The 19,839-nt window shown below is 37.5% G+C and overlaps 1 protein-coding gene across 2 annotated transcripts; it reads right to left on the reverse strand.

Annotated features, from left to right (window-relative positions):
* Nucleotides 1-7,083: 7,083 nt before the first annotated feature.
* On the reverse strand, nucleotides 7,084-15,995 carry gmppaa (GDP-mannose pyrophosphorylase Aa). 2 transcript variants are annotated; one of them, XM_055032327.1, is made up of 13 exons: nucleotides 15,858-15,995; nucleotides 14,769-14,866; nucleotides 14,167-14,270; nucleotides 13,802-13,994; nucleotides 13,648-13,707; nucleotides 13,413-13,543; nucleotides 13,252-13,266; nucleotides 9,999-10,133; nucleotides 9,746-9,843; nucleotides 9,614-9,660; nucleotides 8,934-9,026; nucleotides 8,178-8,346; nucleotides 7,084-7,318 (listed from the first exon to the last, which is right to left on the reverse strand). In XM_055032327.1, exons 1-13 carry the CDS (start codon nucleotides 15,895-15,897, stop codon nucleotides 7,218-7,220), a joined length of 1,284 nt encoding a protein of 427 aa, XP_054888302.1. In that variant the 5' UTR covers nucleotides 15,898-15,995; the 3' UTR covers nucleotides 7,084-7,217. The 2 variants fall into 2 exon arrangements, with proteins under 2 accessions (XP_054888302.1, XP_054888303.1); XM_055032328.1 differs by lacking the exon at nucleotides 13,252-13,266.
* Between the last annotated feature and the right edge of the window lie 3,844 nt (nucleotides 15,996-19,839).

Here is a 19,839-nt window from a genome sequence, read left to right on the forward strand (position 1 = left end):
ACTTTTATTATACAAATTCAGAAACCTTTACTCTTACACTCTTAAATCATTGTCTTTATATAATAAGTAAATGAACTCCACATTGTGTAATTCATTTGGAGTATAAATGCAGCTGCTTCATGATATTTATTATAGAACCAAAAGCATCAAGTCACAATGTGCTCTGGTCAGATGAGGCCCAATGCAAATGTATTTACTTTTTGGATCCAAAATGCTGGAAGATATACCATCCCCATGGTGAAATATAAGTGCCAGAATCGTGGAGTAGGAATGCTTTTCTGCAGTACAAACAGGGAAGCTGTTCAAGGCTGATGGGAAGATGGAAGGACCTTAAACAAACTGATGGTGACTACGCAGTATTTGGACTTTGGTTGGATGATTTACCTTCCACCAGGACAAGAACCCCAGCAGCCAGAGCTACAGGGAAACAGTTTTGATTGAAACATATCCAGGTGTTGGAATCCCCAAGTCAAAGCTAGACTAAAATCCAATTGGGAATTTTGTGTGAAGACTTGTTTATTCCTGTTCAGAGATGCTCTCCATCCAGTCTGGCTGAGCTTCAGATATTTTTCGAGTACAAATGAGCAAAGGTTTCATCATCTGTTTGCGCAAAATGTTTTCAGTTGTCATTGCAGAGGATGCTTGGGCCAGGGCTTGTTGATTTTTGTTATTTTTGTCATTCTTGTTCCTGTCTGAGGTGAGGAGGAAAACTTTTCTGTCAACCTCAAGGCGGTTCGTAGCTTTGGCCCCCCGTTGGTTTCTTCTCGGCTGAAATCTGTTTTCTGGTCTCTTTTTCCAATTGCATTACATCCCTATTTAGGGCATTTATGTTCTGTAACCTGAAACTACACATACAGTCATGTTGAGATGGTGGGTGGCTGTCAGCCTGTTTATTTTCCCCTTCTGTATCAGCAACATATTCCCCATCCGTTGTGTTGCCATAGAGACAGAAAGATGCACTACGAGGGTTACATCATTAAAATAACAATACACTTATGTGATCAGACACAAATGTGGTATTTTAAATCAATTGGAAAGAGAAATGGCATAAAATGTAGAGAAAAGCTTTTCCTTCCTTTTACCAGCTTCTCCCCAATGATGTCAGGATGAAACCTTTATTTAATTTGTAAAATGTTTGTCTTAAATGCCTTAAATGCTACAGCTGTGCTTTGAGAAGCCCAACAAATGCAGGACACTCAACCACACTGACAAAGGTATGAGATGTTTGATCAAATCAAGTTTTATGTTTTGGAATAAACACAGTTTTGGGAAGTTTTCACATCAAGTGATGTTTTATTAAATCTAAAGTCCACTCAGCCATCTACCAAACGTCCTTTTTCTTTAAATGTGTGCTGTCTGGCAGTGCAGCTCTCAGAAAGTTCAACAGATTTACTTTTACAAGGGAAGCACTACAGCTTTTGCTATAACACTCCACCTGATATATAAAAAAACTGTATTAGAAATTGCTTTGGGTTTATTTCAAATTCAATGAACACAGAGAGAATAAAAGAGGAGAAAATAAAAGGAGAGAGGTGTGGCGTAAAGATAAGAGAGGAGAGAAAAGGGATAAAGAGGAAACACTAAAAGTCTGTTTCTACACCTCACAGTGATGCACAAAGCATAAAAAACATCACTGAAAATTACAAGGCACTAATTAATGCAAGATGAATTTAGTGCCAACCACAGGCAGAGATCAAGTGTGTCTTTTAGCACTTGAATCCAAACGCGTGTGTGAGCGCGCTGAAGTTCAATTGTGCTTCTCTGCTCTTCTTTGCTCCCTAGAGAAGAGCAGGAGCTAGAGAAGGAAGCTGCACTTCCAACTTCCTTCTGCTGAGAAGCTCTATGTAAGATGTTAATTTAATTTTCCAGCAGGTGAAGGCACCTGACCAAACTCACAAAAGCTGGTTCAATCAGTGTGTTGCTGCCAGCAAACTGGCTTGACTTGAACCCCCTTAGAGAATATATGAGAGGAAAATGAGAGACACCAGAACTTACGGTGGAGATGATGAAAAAGACAAATCAACATAGACCTGGATGGACTCCATGATACACCGCACTGATGCAGTAAATTATGCAAAAGGAGGTCGAATCAAGTACTGAGTGCAAATGAGCCATCTTTTAAAATAATGACATTTCTCATTTGCAAAGACCTCACTGCTAGTCTTTTTTTTTAAATTCTATATCCAGCTTTGTAGGGGTTCTGTTTAAAAACCCCTTTGGACCCAAATTTAAACAATGTTGCCCAAGCGATCACCATACAGTCAAAGGAAATTGGTGGATGTTCAGACAGTCCAGAGACTTTCAAGTTGAAGATGATTGTCCTGTGCTAAAAATGTCACTCTGTGTCAGGAAATCAGCTGATTCAGAGAAGTGAGGTCTGATGATAAACATCTGGGCAGAAATATGTCAGGAACTTGTTAACGGCTCCAAAAAGCAGGTTTTCTCTGCAGCTCGCTGAAGGACGATTGACTGCAAGAACAGGGGCTGCATGTGGTTCTGTTTGAACCAGAATGGATTAAACAAAACGCGTTTTTTCACATTTATTAAAGAAATGCGATTAGATATTCAAAGCTTTTAATGGACATGTGAAAATCTTTCTTGCTTCTTTTGTGCACAGTCAAAATCACCTTTTTCTTAATTCTGCTGTGATTAATTGCACTAATCTTGTTTTCTTTTGCTTTAGTAAAAAATATCCTCCTTTTTCTTTCAATCTCAACTCCATTTTGATATTATCCTCCAGGATGGAGCTGCGATCCTTTTCCATTTGTAAAAACTGAAGAAATGTCAATATTAACTCCACAATGAAACAAATTATAAGCATATCTGTTAAGAAGCTTATTAGTGCATTCTGTGTAAAAAAGAATAACTAAAATAGCCAAATTTTCTTTGGAGGAGTTGTGGGTGGACACGATTTTCTGACTGGGTTTTTCATTTCAGGCTCGGAGTGTAATCCTCCGCTGAAGAGCTGTTTGACCAGGGAGAAAACAGGGGAGTTTATGCAGGTTTAGTCTGCTGGGAAGTGGAACTAAGATGTGTTGAGAGCACAAATTCTGGCTTGGCTCTGCTTCTTTATGTTACAGTTGCCAAGATATACAGAGAGAAAAACAGACAGTGGAGCTAAAATGCATTTTTCTCCTCTGTAACTAAAACCAGAGTTCAGTAAAAACAATCAGTTTTATCGGTTCACCTTCAGGAAGATGTCAAATTGTTGGTGTGAAGCGACAATATACACGAATGGATAAAAATGTTAACTCATGTTGGAGTGTGTTAATTCAGTTATTGTACCTCTCAGACTCAAGAAAGAGTTTAGTTTAGCCAATCTTTTCATTTTCCACCTTCAGCAGCAGCTTCTGCCTTCAGGCATTTGAGATAACAGGAAATGACTCCTTTGTATCAAAATGTTTGCTCTGCTGAATTGTTTTGATTTCGAGCACAAATGGACTGCTTAAGCTTATGGTTGAGAATCTCAATCAGATGCAAGACTGGACTTTGACTAGGTCACTCAAAAACCGAAATTTTGGGTTTTGTTGAGGCATCCAGAGGTGAACTTAATATTCAGCACAAGTAAAGAAGCTCCAGGCTGCCGTACTGCCAGCATCATATTTCCCTGTTGGGATGATTTTCTTCTTTGGAAATCAATGTTTGGTGAGTTTCATTCCAGATGTACGAGGAGACAAACCTCCTGCTCTTGGCGCAATATTGTCCAAAATGTTTTGGGGAGTATCAAGATGTTTTGAGATGAGTCTGTTATTTTTCACCAGTTGTTGTAGCATTGAAACCATGGATTCAATGGTTTCAATGCTACCAACACAAGAGATGCCTGCAGTGCTTCAGACGTCTTTCTGAGTCATGCTCTGATCTCCAATCTGCCCTTGAAGTAATACTGGTAGGCTGGCCACTCCTGATAAGGATCGCTATTATTTCATGTTCTCAGCATTTTGTTGTAGAGGCCTGTTTCTTTTATATTATCATTACCATTTTATAACCAAGGTTTATTGATGAACATGCTCAGCAGAGGCTGGTTCATGTTCTTATCCAGTTAAACTTCTATAGCTAAAACTGATGAAAATGTAATGCTTATTCTGGTTGCTGTTGTACGGATAGTGAAAAATGAAGAACACCATTGAAAACCTCTTGGTTATTCCACCAAATATTGATTTATAAACTCTTCCTGAGTTAAGACATTCGTATTGTTGTTTTCTTTGCATTATTTGAGGTCTGAAAGCATTGCGTCTTTTTGGTTATTTTTACCATTTCTCATTTTCTGCAAACAAATACAATATTTTTGCATGGAACTTCAGAGACATGTTGTCAGTAGTTCATAGAATAAAAGAACATAGTTCATTTTACTCAAACGTATACCAATAAAAAGGTAGTAAAGTCAGTATTTTTAAACAAGTCTGATCCACGGAGGCTCATTTAAGACGCAATGGGTCAGCAGTTTTCTGAAATCATATCTTTTCAGTTTGAAGGTGCATTGCATTCACCAAAGACAGTCATTTTTTGCCTTCTTCCACATCTGCTGAGTAGAAACAAATGTCTATTTTCCACCTCTGTAAAGAATTGGCACATTCAGATATTTCAGAGGACAGTTTAACAAAAGATTAGCTTTAACCGGTGATGCATGGCAGTCCGCCGTTATTTCTCTGTACCATATGAATCTGAGCTGTGCGAAATGTCGGCTTCTATTTGACAGCTCATTTGTCACTCCTGTAGGCTTTTGTGAGTCATCATCCTTATCAGCCGTTCGGTATCCAGACAGGAACCCTCCACCTGTCCTCTCGAGTGGAAACGTCCCTGGACTTGGCCTGCAGCCGGTTGTACGTTCACCTCCTGCGCTGCAGTCCAGCACACACTCACACGACGCCTGGAAGCAAATAAAAAGAGGAGCTGAATTGATCTTTCCACCATCATCGTCCCAGTTAGACGTGTCTGTCTGCTGAACTTACAAACGTTTCGGTTTTTGTTTGGGGATTTTTGTAAAGTCAGCCATGAAAGCGTATCTGTTCACTATTTTGATGTTTTTTTGATGATGCAAGCTGAAATGTATTTTTAGGGAGATTTTATGTAAGCACCAAGATACATATAATAATGTCTGATGGCGCTCCAAAATATACATATTTTTAATCAAAGACATTACAGATTCTTTAATGGATTATACATTTATTCATCACTTAAATTATACTTAGTGACAAAATCTGAAGTATATGTCCACTTGATAACATCAACCTGCATGAAGGAACATGTATGGCAAGATGTATGAACTCGGATGTGTTTTATGTTTCAGTGGTCGAGGCTGAGTATCCAGATAAATCATAGTTTGCATTAAAATAAACAGATATTTTTATGGTCTAATTTTGGACAGTTAAACATTTGACAGGCTGCCGTTATGGGAAGGGTCTTGAACTACTTTTCATTGAGTAACAAATGAATTTATGATGGCACTAAAGTTGGTCACAATGTGTCCATTTGTTAAAAAGAAGAAGAATTTATTTATTAAATAAATTCATGAATTCATTTCATTATTTCAACAAAGAAAACTTATGAAACAGAGTGACACATTTGAAGTGCTTCAATGATTACGATTTATTGGTTACAGCAAATAGAAACCAGAAATAAAGTTTATCAGAAAATGAGAACATCACATAAGACCAAAACTAAATAGATTTTTAAGAAAAATGTGGGGCCTACTACACCATCAACCTTGACAATCCGAAAACCCATTTTTACCTCCATTTTAGGTAAATAAAACTAGCTTCTGGCTGCGAATGTTAACTTTAAAAACACAGTATAATTTTTAATAAATATCTACCAAAGAAAAATAGTTAAAGAACCATATTTCTTCCTTTTATCTTAAAAAAAAACCTTCACAAAAAGAAAATGGATGGATACATATTTTCTATATGTTAAGATTTGTGAAAATTTGTTTTTAAAAGAAAAAAAACATAACTAAAAATTTAATGATGTAATTATTCCATAAAAATCATGAATAAATTGCTAAAAACTGCATTAGTTATTACAGTCTAAAACATTTGTTGGTTCAGTTATTAGTAGCCACTGTCGAAGGTTTAAAGAACTTTTTGCAGCTTTATGGCCACAAGTTGCAGACCTCTGACCTTAATTATCATGTAACAGTTAGTGACTCACATTTGAAACAAATTACAGAAATTAACACCCATTTTGATAATTTTCTACTTCCTGTTTGGATGCAGACATTTCCATCAGTGTCATAAATAAGAAAAGCAGATTGCAAAACAATCAGTCGTAAGATATATAAAAATGTATTTCCTTTTGCCAGTTTCAAAGGTGAATAAAATTTTAATCACGAGTTATTGATTGAAGAGAAAGTTTGTAAAAACAACCAAAGAAATGCTGTGAAATATATTGTAAGAATCTCATTATTCCTCAAGAAGGAAAAACTGCCCACTGTCTCAACAGTTAAGATGTAGTTATATTTTCATCAGACTTCATGTGCTAATAGCAAGTTAAAGTTTAATCTGCGCTGATGAGATTCCTACAAACCGCAGAAAAAGGCCAACAGAGAGCCGACTCCATTAAGACAGTCAGAAAAACAAACCTCAAATCAACACAGGAAAGTACTGTACACTAACAGACATGATTACATCAGTACGCAGCTGCTGCAGCACCAAAATGTTCAACTCTAATAGAGACTCTTGTTGCACTAATTTGAACAAAACTGCTGAAGTGATCATGAGCGCTCAGGGCTTAATAAGCAAATGTTAAAGAAGCTGAAGGAATAATTTGGAGCAGCTTCTCCAGTGATTGCCAAGGCGCTGTTTAAGTATGCATGGTACAGAGGTGGAGCAAATCCACATTTAGAAAGGCGATGCCACTTGATTGCAGCGCAAGTCTTAAATCCTGCTGATTTATTTTGATGGTAGTCAATTTTATGAATCTAACAAGGAAGCCACTCATTAAATTACCAGAGATTTTGTTTCATTATTTTAAAGAATTACTCCTCACATTTATAGATATTAAAATGACTGGCATGACTGAAGGTATATCAACATGTATGTTGCTGTCCAGTGTTGCACAAATTCTTAAGAACAATATATAAACACCTATTTTTCAAAAACAGTTTAATGAAGGCTTTTCATATCCATCTTAAACATCTTATGTACAGAAACTCTCCATCAGAGCCAGCGCTTGGCCAGCAGCAGCCTTCATTGTGCAGAGGAACAACAGTGAAGCAGATACTAAAGGATGATTTGGTTTTTGAAGCCGCGGTTCAGATCTTTGTGTGGAAGCACAATGGAGTTCAGTATGATCACCTCAGAAGGAATGGTCACGTTGCAGCCTGAGGAGGAAGAAAAGAGATTTAAATCCTGTGCGGAAAACAAAAACAGTACACCAATGATGAGAGCAAAAAATTAATCCCCAGTCAAAACAGAGTCAGTGTGATAAGAGGAATTTAAATTGGATGCAGGGCCTTTAAAAAGTTCTGTCCTTTGCTCTATTAAAAATTAATCACCATTAATGTGCAGTACACATCTTGTCGCATGACAACAAATTCAATCTAACTTATTGGGGTTTTCTGATTTTGTGTCTCTGGACTTGATCGGTTATCTGCTTTTCACTCATTTCTTTTGGAATTTTATTCACCATCACCTGGTGCCTATAATGAAGTGCTGATTCCGGTTGGACAACAACTTTAAAATCGAAAGCTACGCTCCACCGTTAGCATCCATGTTTACTTCCGCAAACACTGAGAGCTGCTTCTTTTTATGGCGGTTGGCAAAACACTGAGAACGCTGACGTTATTGCGCCCTCTACTGTGCATGTGGGACACTTTCAGGTCATTTGCATTTCACACTGCAAATGACCTGAATGTTGCAAACATTTGGAATGGCAAAAAAAAAAAAAAAAAACATAAAAATCAGACTAGACAAAAAAAAACATTGTGAAGGGGTCACTTCAAGCTGCAGTGTGAACGCAGCCTTACAGACCAACAGAAAGTTGTGAAGGAGAAGGTGAATGACGAGCGGCTTTCAAAAATAAACATTTGATGAAAGTGTTTTTCCTACAGCCTAATTTACTCTGATGAACTGAAATAAAATCCAAGGCAAACAGCCTTCAGAGGTTCCTAGTTAGGAAGTAGAGCCCTCCACTTCATTTGTGTCTGACATGATGTCACAAAGACATTCAGTGAGGCTTACCAAGAATAGTTATAGAAGGTGTGAGTTTTCCATCTCTGAAGAGCGTCTCGCTGTCAATCTTTGCAAATGGATCATTTGGGTTTGGGTCACTGGGAGTTCCTTCTACTCTTGCCCACTTGCCTATGGTACTATCCCATCCCACAATGCTGTTCAAAACACAGCACTGATCCTGAAAAAGAATAAATACAATAATAAAAAAGAATCAAGAACTAATTAACAGCTGATTGTACTTTGACTAAAACATCAATGCATTTCAGATATCCAGTAAAATAATATTGAGACATCCAGCAGGGAGCATTTATTTAGAGGAATACATCAACTAAGAATTTGGCCTTGTATGGATTATGCAATAAAAGCCAATAAATCTCCAGTGGAATAAATCCAGTTTAAATGTCCTCTGGTCTTCATAAGAGACATGGGATTAAATTATAGCAGTCAGAAAATCGTTAACTGTGACATCTTGGTGCCAGGCGGTGGCAACAATATTTCTGGAGACAGATGAGGGTGATGATGTACTTTAGGAATGTCAGATGCGACATTGGCACTAAAATATAAAGACCTTTAGCTCAAAGGTCATCTTCATATTAACCCTCTCCAGGCAGGGGTTGCAGATTTGCAACAACTTAAACAGTCTTTTCAAGTAATTTCAGCCTGAGAGGGTTAAGCAAATTTTAAAATTTTTACACAGTAAGAAGATATTACATTGAAAAAAAAACAAAAACTTTTGACTTGAGTTCAGTGCACACAATGTCTTACCTGTAGGTTTGCACCATGAAGAATGATTGATTCTCGAACTCTGACCCCGGCACCGATAGTAACACCGGTGCCAATTGAGACGTTGGGACCCAACTGCAGAAATAAATACAACAGCAAATTAAAAAAAAAAACTCTTAAATATTCCTCTTGAATAAACATTATTACTGTTTTTAGACAAAAAGAGACAAGAACTTGCACATATTTCATTTGTTGACAATTGTTTACAGTTACATAATATAAAGATTCAGTTGTCTGTGAGGCACTTTGGAGTTTATTTATGTTTAGTTGCACTGACTGTTACCAGTAGAGGTCAATGAGGAAACCCTCAGCAACAATCAAAGTTACTCATGTGACTTTTTGGGAAAACAAACTGGTGACCTCTGACCTCAATCAAGCGTACCGTGATCGCATTGTTTTAAAAACAAGAGGCTAACAAGTGAGATTTTGAGAGAACCACAACTATCAGCAACTTAACAGATGAAGCCAACTTGTAGCAATAAGCAACAATCAACCAGAAGGTTTTAGACCAATAAGTGTTAGAAATGCATGCAATGGTAAAGCAGAGGGATCCCATGCCCCAGTATGACTAAGTCTGCCTCTGCTGTATCCCATGTATTCTTGGCTACTGTTACATTGCTGTATTTAAACAGAGGTATTGTGTTTCTATTTAGAGTTCTTACCACAGCAGTGGGATCAATATTGGCTGTAGGATGAATATAGACATTACCTGTGCAGAAGGAAAGTGAGGGTGAGTTGACGTGTACCAGTCAATATTTTTTGGGGTGGATGTACAGCAAGTTTATAAGTCGTACCAGTTATTTTGGGTCCTCCCTCTTTATTAGGAGCCAGTCTTTCAGGATGAGTTGTGTGATATTGATTGAGGTACAATCGACTGGCATAAATCGCAGACCTGTAAAACGGAACAAAAATAGTTTGACAGCAAACAAAAGCGGAAACAAATCAGATTCTTGTCTGAGTCACAACTGAGTGGGCTACCAGATTTGTTGCAACAGCATTAAAGATCACGATGTCTGTGAAGCGGCAGGTTGAAAATGTTTCACTCACCCTGCAGATTTAATCTGGCTCCAGAAGCTGAGGGTTTTGTAGACGTAGAGTTTGCCCTGTCCGGCCAGGGCAGTAAATATGTCCTGCTCCAGCCTGATGGCTTCCGCTCTGTGCCAGCCGTTGGTTGGCTCCTCTCTGCACCAAACAGATTCTCAGACTTAGGTTGAGAACTTCAAACATTTAGGCATCAATTAATAAAAACTTTATGAAGCTATAGGACAACGTGGGTGTCTGGGCTAACGGCAGTTTTTTTGCCCTTCTAACCCAAGTATTATTTAAAATTTCATCTGCACAAGCTACTTAAAATAAATTAGTGGTGCATAAACAGCAACTAAAGTTTTCAAGGCTTGTCCACATGAAAACAGAATGTTTCATAAAAACAATCATTGCATTTGAATTTTCTAAAAACCTTGTAAACCATGGCATTATGCCACTAAAAGTCTTCATAAAAATTTAAGAAATTGACCAAAAACTGTGACAAACATATATGTTGTGATATACAGCAACTAAAAAGCAAAGGAGACGTGAAGCTTTGGGTTGTGAGCAGTGGTATCAGTTTCCAAGAACTTTTGTGTTTGCATCAATTTTAGAAGATATTTTTCTCGATTCAGAAAAAAATAACCAAACATTTAGTTCAGCTGAATTGTTCCATATACATAAAAATTATCAATACGCACAAAGATTTACGTTAAAATTACCCAGTTATGCTTTTTTTTTTGTTTTAGAGAAATATTGGTTTTAATCAACTTTTATTTAGCTACACTTTGCACAGTTTTAATACAAGGTCTGCTTTAAAATGTTGTTTTACTCTTTCATCATGCAAAAGGCGGCCATTTCTAGATAAATGATAACATGAAACTCCTGCTCTTCATCTGTTTTAAGTCAAACAAATGCTAGAGGTTTTAAGAGTTATGTTTAATTATTTAATTATGTAAAGTGGTAAAATGGCACATTTATGAATCCATATACTTTGAAACTAATGTTACATCAATTGTGTTATAAATGTTATTTTTATGACGTGGACCTCACATTGTGATGGAAATAGTGAATAGAGATCCAAATAAACAAACAAATCCAGCTGCAGGTTGCACAGGAACCTCAGTTATATTATATTCAAATGCTTAAAACAAAAATGCGCATTTTATCCACTTTTAAGACATAACTTGTAAACAAAAAACAATCCAGTAACAAAATTATCTAGTTTTTCTTCCATTATTTTGAGATTTTGTTGCACAAAATCTTAATTGACGAGAATCAAACAGGTAATAAGAGAAAAGGATCTTGCTGCAAAGGTTTCAAGGTTAGGAATTGAACCTGCTATTAGCCTCGGTACATGGAGCATCCGCTCTACATCTGTCACATGCTGTCCCCAGTGACCCTGATACCTCCAAAAGTCGCTTTTCTTTAACAAATAAAACACAGCTACGATTAAACTATTACCTAGCCTGCAGTTTAAGATAAGACACATAAAAGGCATGTAGACTTCGATGGGTTCAGTGGTGAAACCAAAGCTAATTACTTAGCAGTAACCCCTCCCAAAAATATTTTAAAGAAGAGTTTACATTCTCCATATTAATCAGTCTTAAATATTGATGAAAAAGAATATTTTAAAGGATCACACCCATAATCAAAGACTTAATAAGAGAAGAGTGAATGTGAGAAGAAGCAGAGCAATCCCTGAGAGACTGCAGTAAAGGCCTTCTCATTTCTATCAAGAATTTCTGATGTGCTCCAAAGTTTGCTGATTCAGCACCCGCTCCAGTTAAGGTCCATTGATGTTAGCGGGTGAATTATTCATGGTGCGGGTTGTCTTTTCCTCAGATTTCTTAAATGTCCTTTGTGTACCATTGTGAGAGCAGTGTGGTGTTTAAGCGTATGTAAGCAGCTGCAGGCATAACATGAAGGAGGATAAAATGTCAAGAATAAAAAACAAGCAAAAAAAGGCATTCAGGATCACTGAAAGTTTCACCTATTCTGCTCTGACTCCAACACTGTTGTAAATATTATTCTAGACTAAACAAATGCTCTCCAGGTCAATTTGCCCTTTTCATATCTTTAAACCAGTTTGTAAAATGTGTTAAACCATTGGGTATAAGCTTGTCTCAAGTATTTTGCATGAATTATACAGATAAATATTGATAAAAAATACTAAAGTCTATAATGCATGTAAAAGTATTCACACCCTATGACTTTTATTATATTGCCTCATTCAAGCCTTTGAAGAAGGGCTGAAACGATTAATCAGATTAATCTTCAACTAATTTAGTAATCGATTGTAAACTGGAGAATACAGGCTCAAACAAGGCCAATTGTGAAAGAATATCTTATTCAGAGCAGCAATTAAGTCAAAATTATATCCATTATATCTACATTTTGCATTTAGGATAAAACCAACTTTGTATGTTTTACCCAAGTGGAGCAGCTTTATCTTCACCCCGTTCAGTTTCACTGAGGAATGCTACGTTATTGTGTTTTCAGCACTAAATGTTTTGTTCTCTCATTAAAAAAAAAGCAACTGAAATATTTATTTGCATATTAAAACAGTGTTGTTACAGAAAAAATCTGTACAATTTTCCATTTTTTATTTATTTTTAAATCTGATTAATAGATTAATTGTTAGAAAAATGTATGGAATACTTGATTACTAAAATTATTTGTCCCACTTTGAAGTTGAGTCTCCACCAGGTTTGCACATTGACATTTTTGGTCATTTCTGCTTGACTAAATACCTAAACAGGAAGGAAAATATCATTTTCCAATGTTCTGTCAATGATTCTCACGTTTAGAAGACACTACACAAGTTTCATAGTTGCCAAAGGTTCAGCTAAAAATAGGTGTTCACACTAAGGCTGTTGGGGGATCACACACCTTACAACCCCACTAGCTGGAGGATCACAGACTACCGGATTTTTCTGACCAACTGAAGCCAACTGAATATATCAAAAGTGTTGCGACGGCAAGGATTTGAAGGAAGAAACAAACATACCAGCAGGTGGTGGAGACAGAATATCCAGACAAATCCAACAAACAGTATATCAGATTTCCACTTCTCTGATTTGAAGTAAATTACTCAAAAAAAAAATAAAGGGCCAACTTATAAACAAGTCAAACACAAAGCATTCTTTGGAGAACTTTGATTTAGGCAAGCATTCACACAAACACCATTGTTATCTCAGCTTTTTGTGGATTAAAGCTCACCACATACTCTAGTTGTTCTAAAGTCACACCACACAGCCTAAACATACCAACTTACCCATCGTATGGATAACTGATGATTGTGTAAGGAAACAGAAAACATGGCGTGGAAGGAAAGAAATGGAAAAAGTAAACAAATGAAGAGGATCAAAGAAATGAGAAGATGGTTTTCACATGCAGCCTCAGATCCTCATAAAAGAGAAAAGTGCTGCAACTCACAGCAACATGTCCTGCTGGTTCTTCTGAAAGACGGAGCCGATGTGCTGGAAGATCTCCGGGTTAAACAGGTATATACCACAGTTGATAATATCGCTCACAAATGTGCTGGGCTTTTCCACATAATGCAGAACCTGAGCAAAAAAAATAGACTTTTTTTAAAGTATCATCTTCAAAGTCTCTCAAAGTTTAAACACGGATGAATGGTGATGTAGACCAGATAAGGGGCGGTGAATACCTCATTTGTTTCCTCGTTCTCCACAATGCAACCATAATTCATGGACTGCTTCCTGTTTGCCTGAGAGTTGAGAAGTTTTCACATTAAGAGTCTAACATAAAAGTTTGAATAAAAGTGAGCAAAACAACAGTGGCCACTAATCGTAAAATCTCACCGTTGTCCCTAGAATAACAAAACTGTTTGGCTCTCCGTGCTCTTTCTGGAAGTTGAGCATCTCTGTGAGAGGAAACGCTGAGCAAACATCAGCATTCAGAACAAAGAAAGCCTCTGGACTGCCAGAGAGAATCTGATCTCTGAAGTGATAAATGCCCCCTCCAGTTCCCAGGGCTGCAAACTCCTGTAAATACCTGCAGTGCAGAGTGGAGAACAAAGAGATAGCTGTAATTGTTTAGCAATCTTGGTGCATTAGAGCTGTAAAATTCCTCCTTTCCCATAGATTTAAATAACAAAAGTATGTTTTAAAGAAAAATGCATTTTCTGTATTTCTCTAATGATGAAGACAAAAGCTCTCTTGTTCACCTGATGGACATTTTGAACTCCTGCTGTGCATTAAACAGGAATCGGTTCAGTTCTTCGTTTGGCTGATAAAAGCCGATGAGCAAAATCTCCTTTAAGTTTGGTACCTAAACAAACAAACACACAAAAAAAAACAAGAAAATTTATTTCAGAGGAAACAAAGACCGTCAAAAACATCATAATAATTATGGATGAAGCTGGATAACTTGCAGCAGGCCCATTAATTGGTAAAGATTAAATTCAAAGGTAAAATAATTTGTCTGTGGCTCAATTTAAATAACTCTAGAACAAAATAAAGGACTGATCATTTTAAGTTTCAAAAAACTTAATTGAAAAAGTGAAGTTGGGTCAGAAAAAGAAATGTGCATCACTTTGTAAAGTTATGTAACAACGTACAAGTTTAACCAATAGTATGCTTTCAGAAAATACAGGACACAAAAGAACAATTTAAAACCTAAATAATTAAATGACTAAAAATAATTAAAGTCAGTGAGTAAGTGTTCATGTATGCCATTTATCAGTCTCTCAAAATTGAGAAAATTCACAAATTCTCATTTATTGAGATGTAACTGTAGCTCTGTACACAACCTGAAAGAGGCACTCACTTTGGCACACGCCTCAATATGGTGCTGAAGCATGGGCACACCAGCCACTGGAAACAATGGTTTGGGAACTTCAAAAGACAATGGTCTGAATCTTGTCCCTGGAAAAAAAACCCCAAAACAAAACACCAGATTACCTTTAAAAACACATTTTAATATATCGTTATCTGGTAAACACTGGACCGATTTGAGTCTTACCTAAAGAACAGAGACTTATCTGTGACAACAGGTAAGTTTTCACTTGAGCCAACATAAATCCCATCAGGGGTACAGCAAGGTTTCATCTTAGTGTCTCTCTTATTTAATATATACATGCACCCACTTTCCAAAATTACAATAAGGAATAAAAATAGCAACCATAAATACACAGATGATACACAGCTTTACTTTACGATGTCACCATTTGAAGCTCTGAACAGATGCACAGAAAGACAAAAAAAAAAGTCAGTGTGTAAAAATGTGAAAGCTGTCTTCAGCTGAAACTGAAGTTGTTACTTTTGGACCTTAAAAGGAACAATATAGAGTCAGCATAAATATAGATATAGAGTCTGTGAGTACATAGATTTCACACCTGATCACTCTAGAAATAAGTGATGGAGGTCTGACATCTCCAGGGTTAAAAGGACTAAAGTCCCAACATGATTTTTGAAAAGGTCATCCATTTCCTGAGCAAAAAAAATAGACATCTTCAAAGTCTATTTTGAAGATGTCACAGCAACATGTGCAGTGTGCAGTGATCACATTGATCACTGCACAGTGTCTTCACCATTCTGCCGAAAATGTCAAACATCTGCAGCTGATCCAGAACGATGAACATGGGATACATGTATTCTGTTATGGTGGCAAAATAAATCTTGTTCAAGTGTAATTTCAAAAGAATCTCTCCTTCAGCTTTAAATAGGTTGAGAGCATAGACGAGGTGACATTAAACATAACGAGAAGATGTCTTGATTTGTGTGTCTTCGGATTAAGCCACGTCAGTCACATAAACAAGCTCAGCCAGTTTGTTAGCATTAGCAGCTTAGCTTCCCCTCAATAACACAAAAACATCACCGACTGTGGCGTCAGGACAGGACGCAGGTGGACTCTCACCTTTTTGGGGGCCTCCGATTAAAATGACCGCCTTCAGCATGTTGACCGAGGAGCCGTGTTGTGCCAGAACACCTGCCTGATGTCAACCTGTAACAGCTGGCTGCTCACTTCCGCGTCCACGTACTACTTGTGACGTTACGAGGTTACGGTGAAAACCCGGAGCAGAGACTGTGACAGGACGGGATTTGAGAGGCGCTGTCCGGTTTCTAAACGAGAAGTCTTGGAAATATCTTAAAATTTAGTGTAACGGATTGTAAAATGAAATGTCTAAATTATTTGTAGTTTATTTAAACTAAACAATTTAAATGAATTTCTAATTTAAGACTGTTGCAGATTGTTTATGTATGTTTGTCTGTTTTGGTTTGCATTGTTGGTGATTTATTTGGTTTAATGGTATTTTGTAATGTTTTGGGATTTTTTTGTTTAATACGTACCTCACGGGCTGCCGTAGAGAGAGAGAGGGCAGGACCTATAAAACTGGGGAATTGCAGTGAACCAAATGAACTGTCAAACGTTGGACTAAGAAATGGCGTTCCCCAGTAAAGGCAGCGAGTTTCCAGGTGATGTGTGATGATGATGGTGATGATGATGGAGGTTTTGAAGTCAAGTGACCTGACGATGATCCAGCAAAATCATCAAAGGAGAAATAAAGCCAATATCACCTGTCGAGACCGGCTGTTTTTTTAATTCAAGTACTGGGGATCAGCTACAGTGAAAACTCGTAATCTCCGTGTGCCTTCCACTGACGGTGAGACGTTTGGTACGGACATCGCCGAAGTTTGTCGCTCCTCGGAATCAACGCTACAATGAGGAACTGTCTTCGCGCTGGATCCAAGTTTGTATCAGAAACTGAATCTGACAGATGACCACTGGAGCGGTGAGACATTGACTGATCAATCAACGCGGAAATAACGGCACCTGCTCGATATTTATGAACTGAGTTTAGACCGCTATTGGGTCAAATGAAATTCTGAATTGTATATAAGGTAGTAGCATATGTAAGAAAAAATTATAAAAAAAAAAACAAAACAAAAAAAAAAAAAACAATGGTGTTTTGTAATTAAATGTTAAGTTTGAATGTGGGTTTAATTTCACTGTAAGGTCTTAGAGTTAAGATGTCACTGCCAAATGAAATGGATCTTTCTGCTGAAGATGTGAAAACTGAAGAAAAGCCAAAGGGACAAGAGTTGGTTTCAGGTCCTCGCACAAGAAAGTTGACTAAAAAGGGAGAGCAGTACAGAGAAGAAGAGTCTGCAAAACAGATAAAGGCATTTCTTAAGTCTTATGCATCCTGGAAACAAACTGCAAGAGAAGCAAGGAAGAAACTAAAGGGTTTCTGCTCTGAGGAGAATCTGGATGAAATAAATAAGCAAGTCCAGAACAGTCTTGATAAAGTGAAACAGAATTATGAGTTTCTTCAACGTAATTTTTTAAATACTCCAGATATTGTGCAGAAACTAGATGCCTGTACTATATTAACAAATGAGATTTATGATCTTGTGTGTAAGCGTTTAGAAAGGGGTATTGTTGAGGAAAACTTTAATCAAGAAGTTGAAAAGGAAAGAGTGAGAGAAGTCTTAAGCAGAGATGAATATCAATCTGTTTTTGGAGAAGCGTCTATTGAAAGTTCTCCCTGCAGTTCATCAATTACTAGCTCCAAGGTTTCTCAGGGGCGTGTAATGGCAGAAGCTGATCTTGCAGCCAAAAGGGTTCAAGTTAGATCAATGTTGGAGATTGAAGCTCAGCATGCTAAAGTCAGTAAACTTGAATGTGACTGGAAATGTCATGAGTCCCAGATTATGGCAGAAATGAAGCAGAAGGAAGCTGAAGTGCTACAGCAGCTTGATGAAGAGAAGAGCAAGTTAAAGGTAATGCAAACAGACATGGAAGTTAAGATGGCTGCAGCTCGGGTTGATGTTTACAGCAGACTTGAAGATGGTGTTGAAAAGGGAAATCTTGATTTTAAGTCTGAGGTTAAATCAGAGCAAACACTGAAACACCCAAGTCATAAAGCTGCAAAGGTTGCATCAATTCTACCACCTCATGTTTGTGCTGAGATTCCTGCAGTGAACTTGGCTGAAGCCTTAACGAGCTCATTGAGTTTAAGTCGCCTTCCTGTTCCTGAACCTGCTATATTCTCTGGTGACCCTTTGAAATTTGTGGACTTTAAAATATCATTCACAACTTTAATTGATTCAAAATCCATCTCTGCTGGGGAAAAAATGTTGTATCTGAAAAGTTATCTTTCAGGAGAAGCCCGAAAGGCTGTAGAAGGTTTCTTTTACAGAAGCTCTGAGGACGCATATGAAGGTGCTTGGTCAGTTTTACAAGATAGGTATGGAAACCCATTTGTCATCCAGAAAGCATTTAGGGATAAACTTATGTCATGGCCAAAGATTGCACCAAGCGATCCATTGTCTCTCAGAGATTTTGCTGACTTTTTGAAAGGTTGTGAAGAGGCTATGCCTCAAGTAAAGGGACTGTCCATCTTAAATGACTGTGAAGAAAAATCATAAGATGTTGAAGAAGTTACCAGACTGGGATGTACGTAAACGGAGTAGAGTTGTTGTTGAAGTACTTGATGCATGTGGAGAATATCCATCCTTTGAATGTTTTTCTAGATTTATACAAAAGGAAGCACGTATAGTATGCAACCCTGTTGCTTCTCCATTTTTGTTAAAGTCTAGAACTTCTTCAAATGACCTTTCCAGGAAAGCAAAGGTTCTTAACACCAGTACGGAGTTTAAGAAACAAGAAAGTGTTCATGGTTTAAAATCTAAACTGCCTTGCTTGGTTTGTGCAGACATGTCACACAGTGTTGCTAAATGTCCTAAATTTGCAGTTAAATCAATGGAAGACAAAAGATCATTTATATATCAGAACCATCTTTGTTTTGGATGCTTAAGGAAAGGTCATTTATTGAAAGATTGTAAAACGCGGCATGTTTGTGGGAGTGTAGACGGCATCATCCTACTTGTTTGCACAAGGAGAGAGTCAGATCTCATGATGTTGCTCAGCAGTGTTCCATAACTCCAGAAGAAACACCTCAGGTTTCTCATAGTGTTTTATCTCATGCACTCATCCGAAAACATTTCTGCTACATCAAGTATTGTTCCAGTTTTCCTGTCCTCTGTGAAGGATCCTGGGAAGGAAATACTTACATATGCACTCCTTGATACTCAGAGTGACTCCTCCTTTGTTTTAGAAGATCTTGTGAGAAACTTGATTGTTGAAACCAAACCAGTACAGTTAAAACTTAGTACCATGGTTTCTGTTGATACACCCATTTCAAGTCAAAATGTGTATGGCTTGCAGGTTTGGAGTTTTTTCTCTGATACTTGTATACAGTTGCGGCAAGCATATACACGTGACTTTATTCCTGTTGATACATCTTGCATACCAAGTAGAAGTACAGCATTACAGTGGCCTCATCTTAAACATCTAGCTGGCAAAATGCCTGCTTTGCAAAACTGTGAAGTAGGTTTACTTATTGGTTTTGACTGTCCTTCTGCTTTGGCTCCCTTGGAAGTTGTTGTTGGTGGGGAAAATGAACCTTTTGCTCAGAAGACTGCTCTTGGTTGGAGTATTATTGGGGCAATTAATCCACATTTAGATCGGCAAGGAAACCAAAGATATGTACACAGAGTGATGGTGAAAGAAATGCCCACTCCATTAACTTCTGATGTTTTAAGAGCTTTGGAGTTGGATTTTAATGAAAGGGGTTCAGAAGGAAAATGTGTTTCCCAAGATGACATTCGGTTCATACGACTTCTGAGCGAAAACATTATACAAAAAGATGATGGCCATTTGGAGATGCCCCTTCCATTTAAAAAAATCCTGCCTTCCTATGTTGCCAAACAATAAGACGCTGGCTACCGTTCGTTTACAACATCTGAGGAGAAGGTTAAAGAGAAATGATCAGTTCTACAATCATTATAAAACATTTATGGAGTCTATCATTAACTGTGGAGATGCTGAACTA

Source organism: Poeciliopsis prolifica, unplaced genomic scaffold (assembly GCF_027474105.1).
Source record: "Poeciliopsis prolifica strain line A6 unplaced genomic scaffold, Auburn_PproV2 SCAFFOLD007, whole genome shotgun sequence".
Classification (NCBI taxonomy): Eukaryota; Metazoa; Chordata; class Actinopteri; order Cyprinodontiformes; family Poeciliidae; genus Poeciliopsis; species Poeciliopsis prolifica.

What these genes read in the sequence shown, in the direction of transcription:
- gmppaa (XM_055032327.1), bottom strand. Translation starts at nt 15,897, where the DNA reads ATGCTGAAGGCGGTCATTTTAATCGGAGGCCCCCAAAAAG. An exon ending in AATCGGAGGCCCCCAAAAAG is followed by an intron (nt 14,867 to 15,857) that starts GTGAGAGTCCAC and finishes TTTTTTTTCCAG; the next exon opens with GGACAAGATTCAGACCATTG. An exon ending in TTGTTATTCTAGGGACAACG is followed by an intron (nt 13,708 to 13,801) that starts GTGAGATTTTAC and finishes CTCAACTCTCAG; the next exon opens with GCAAACAGGAAGCAGTCCAT.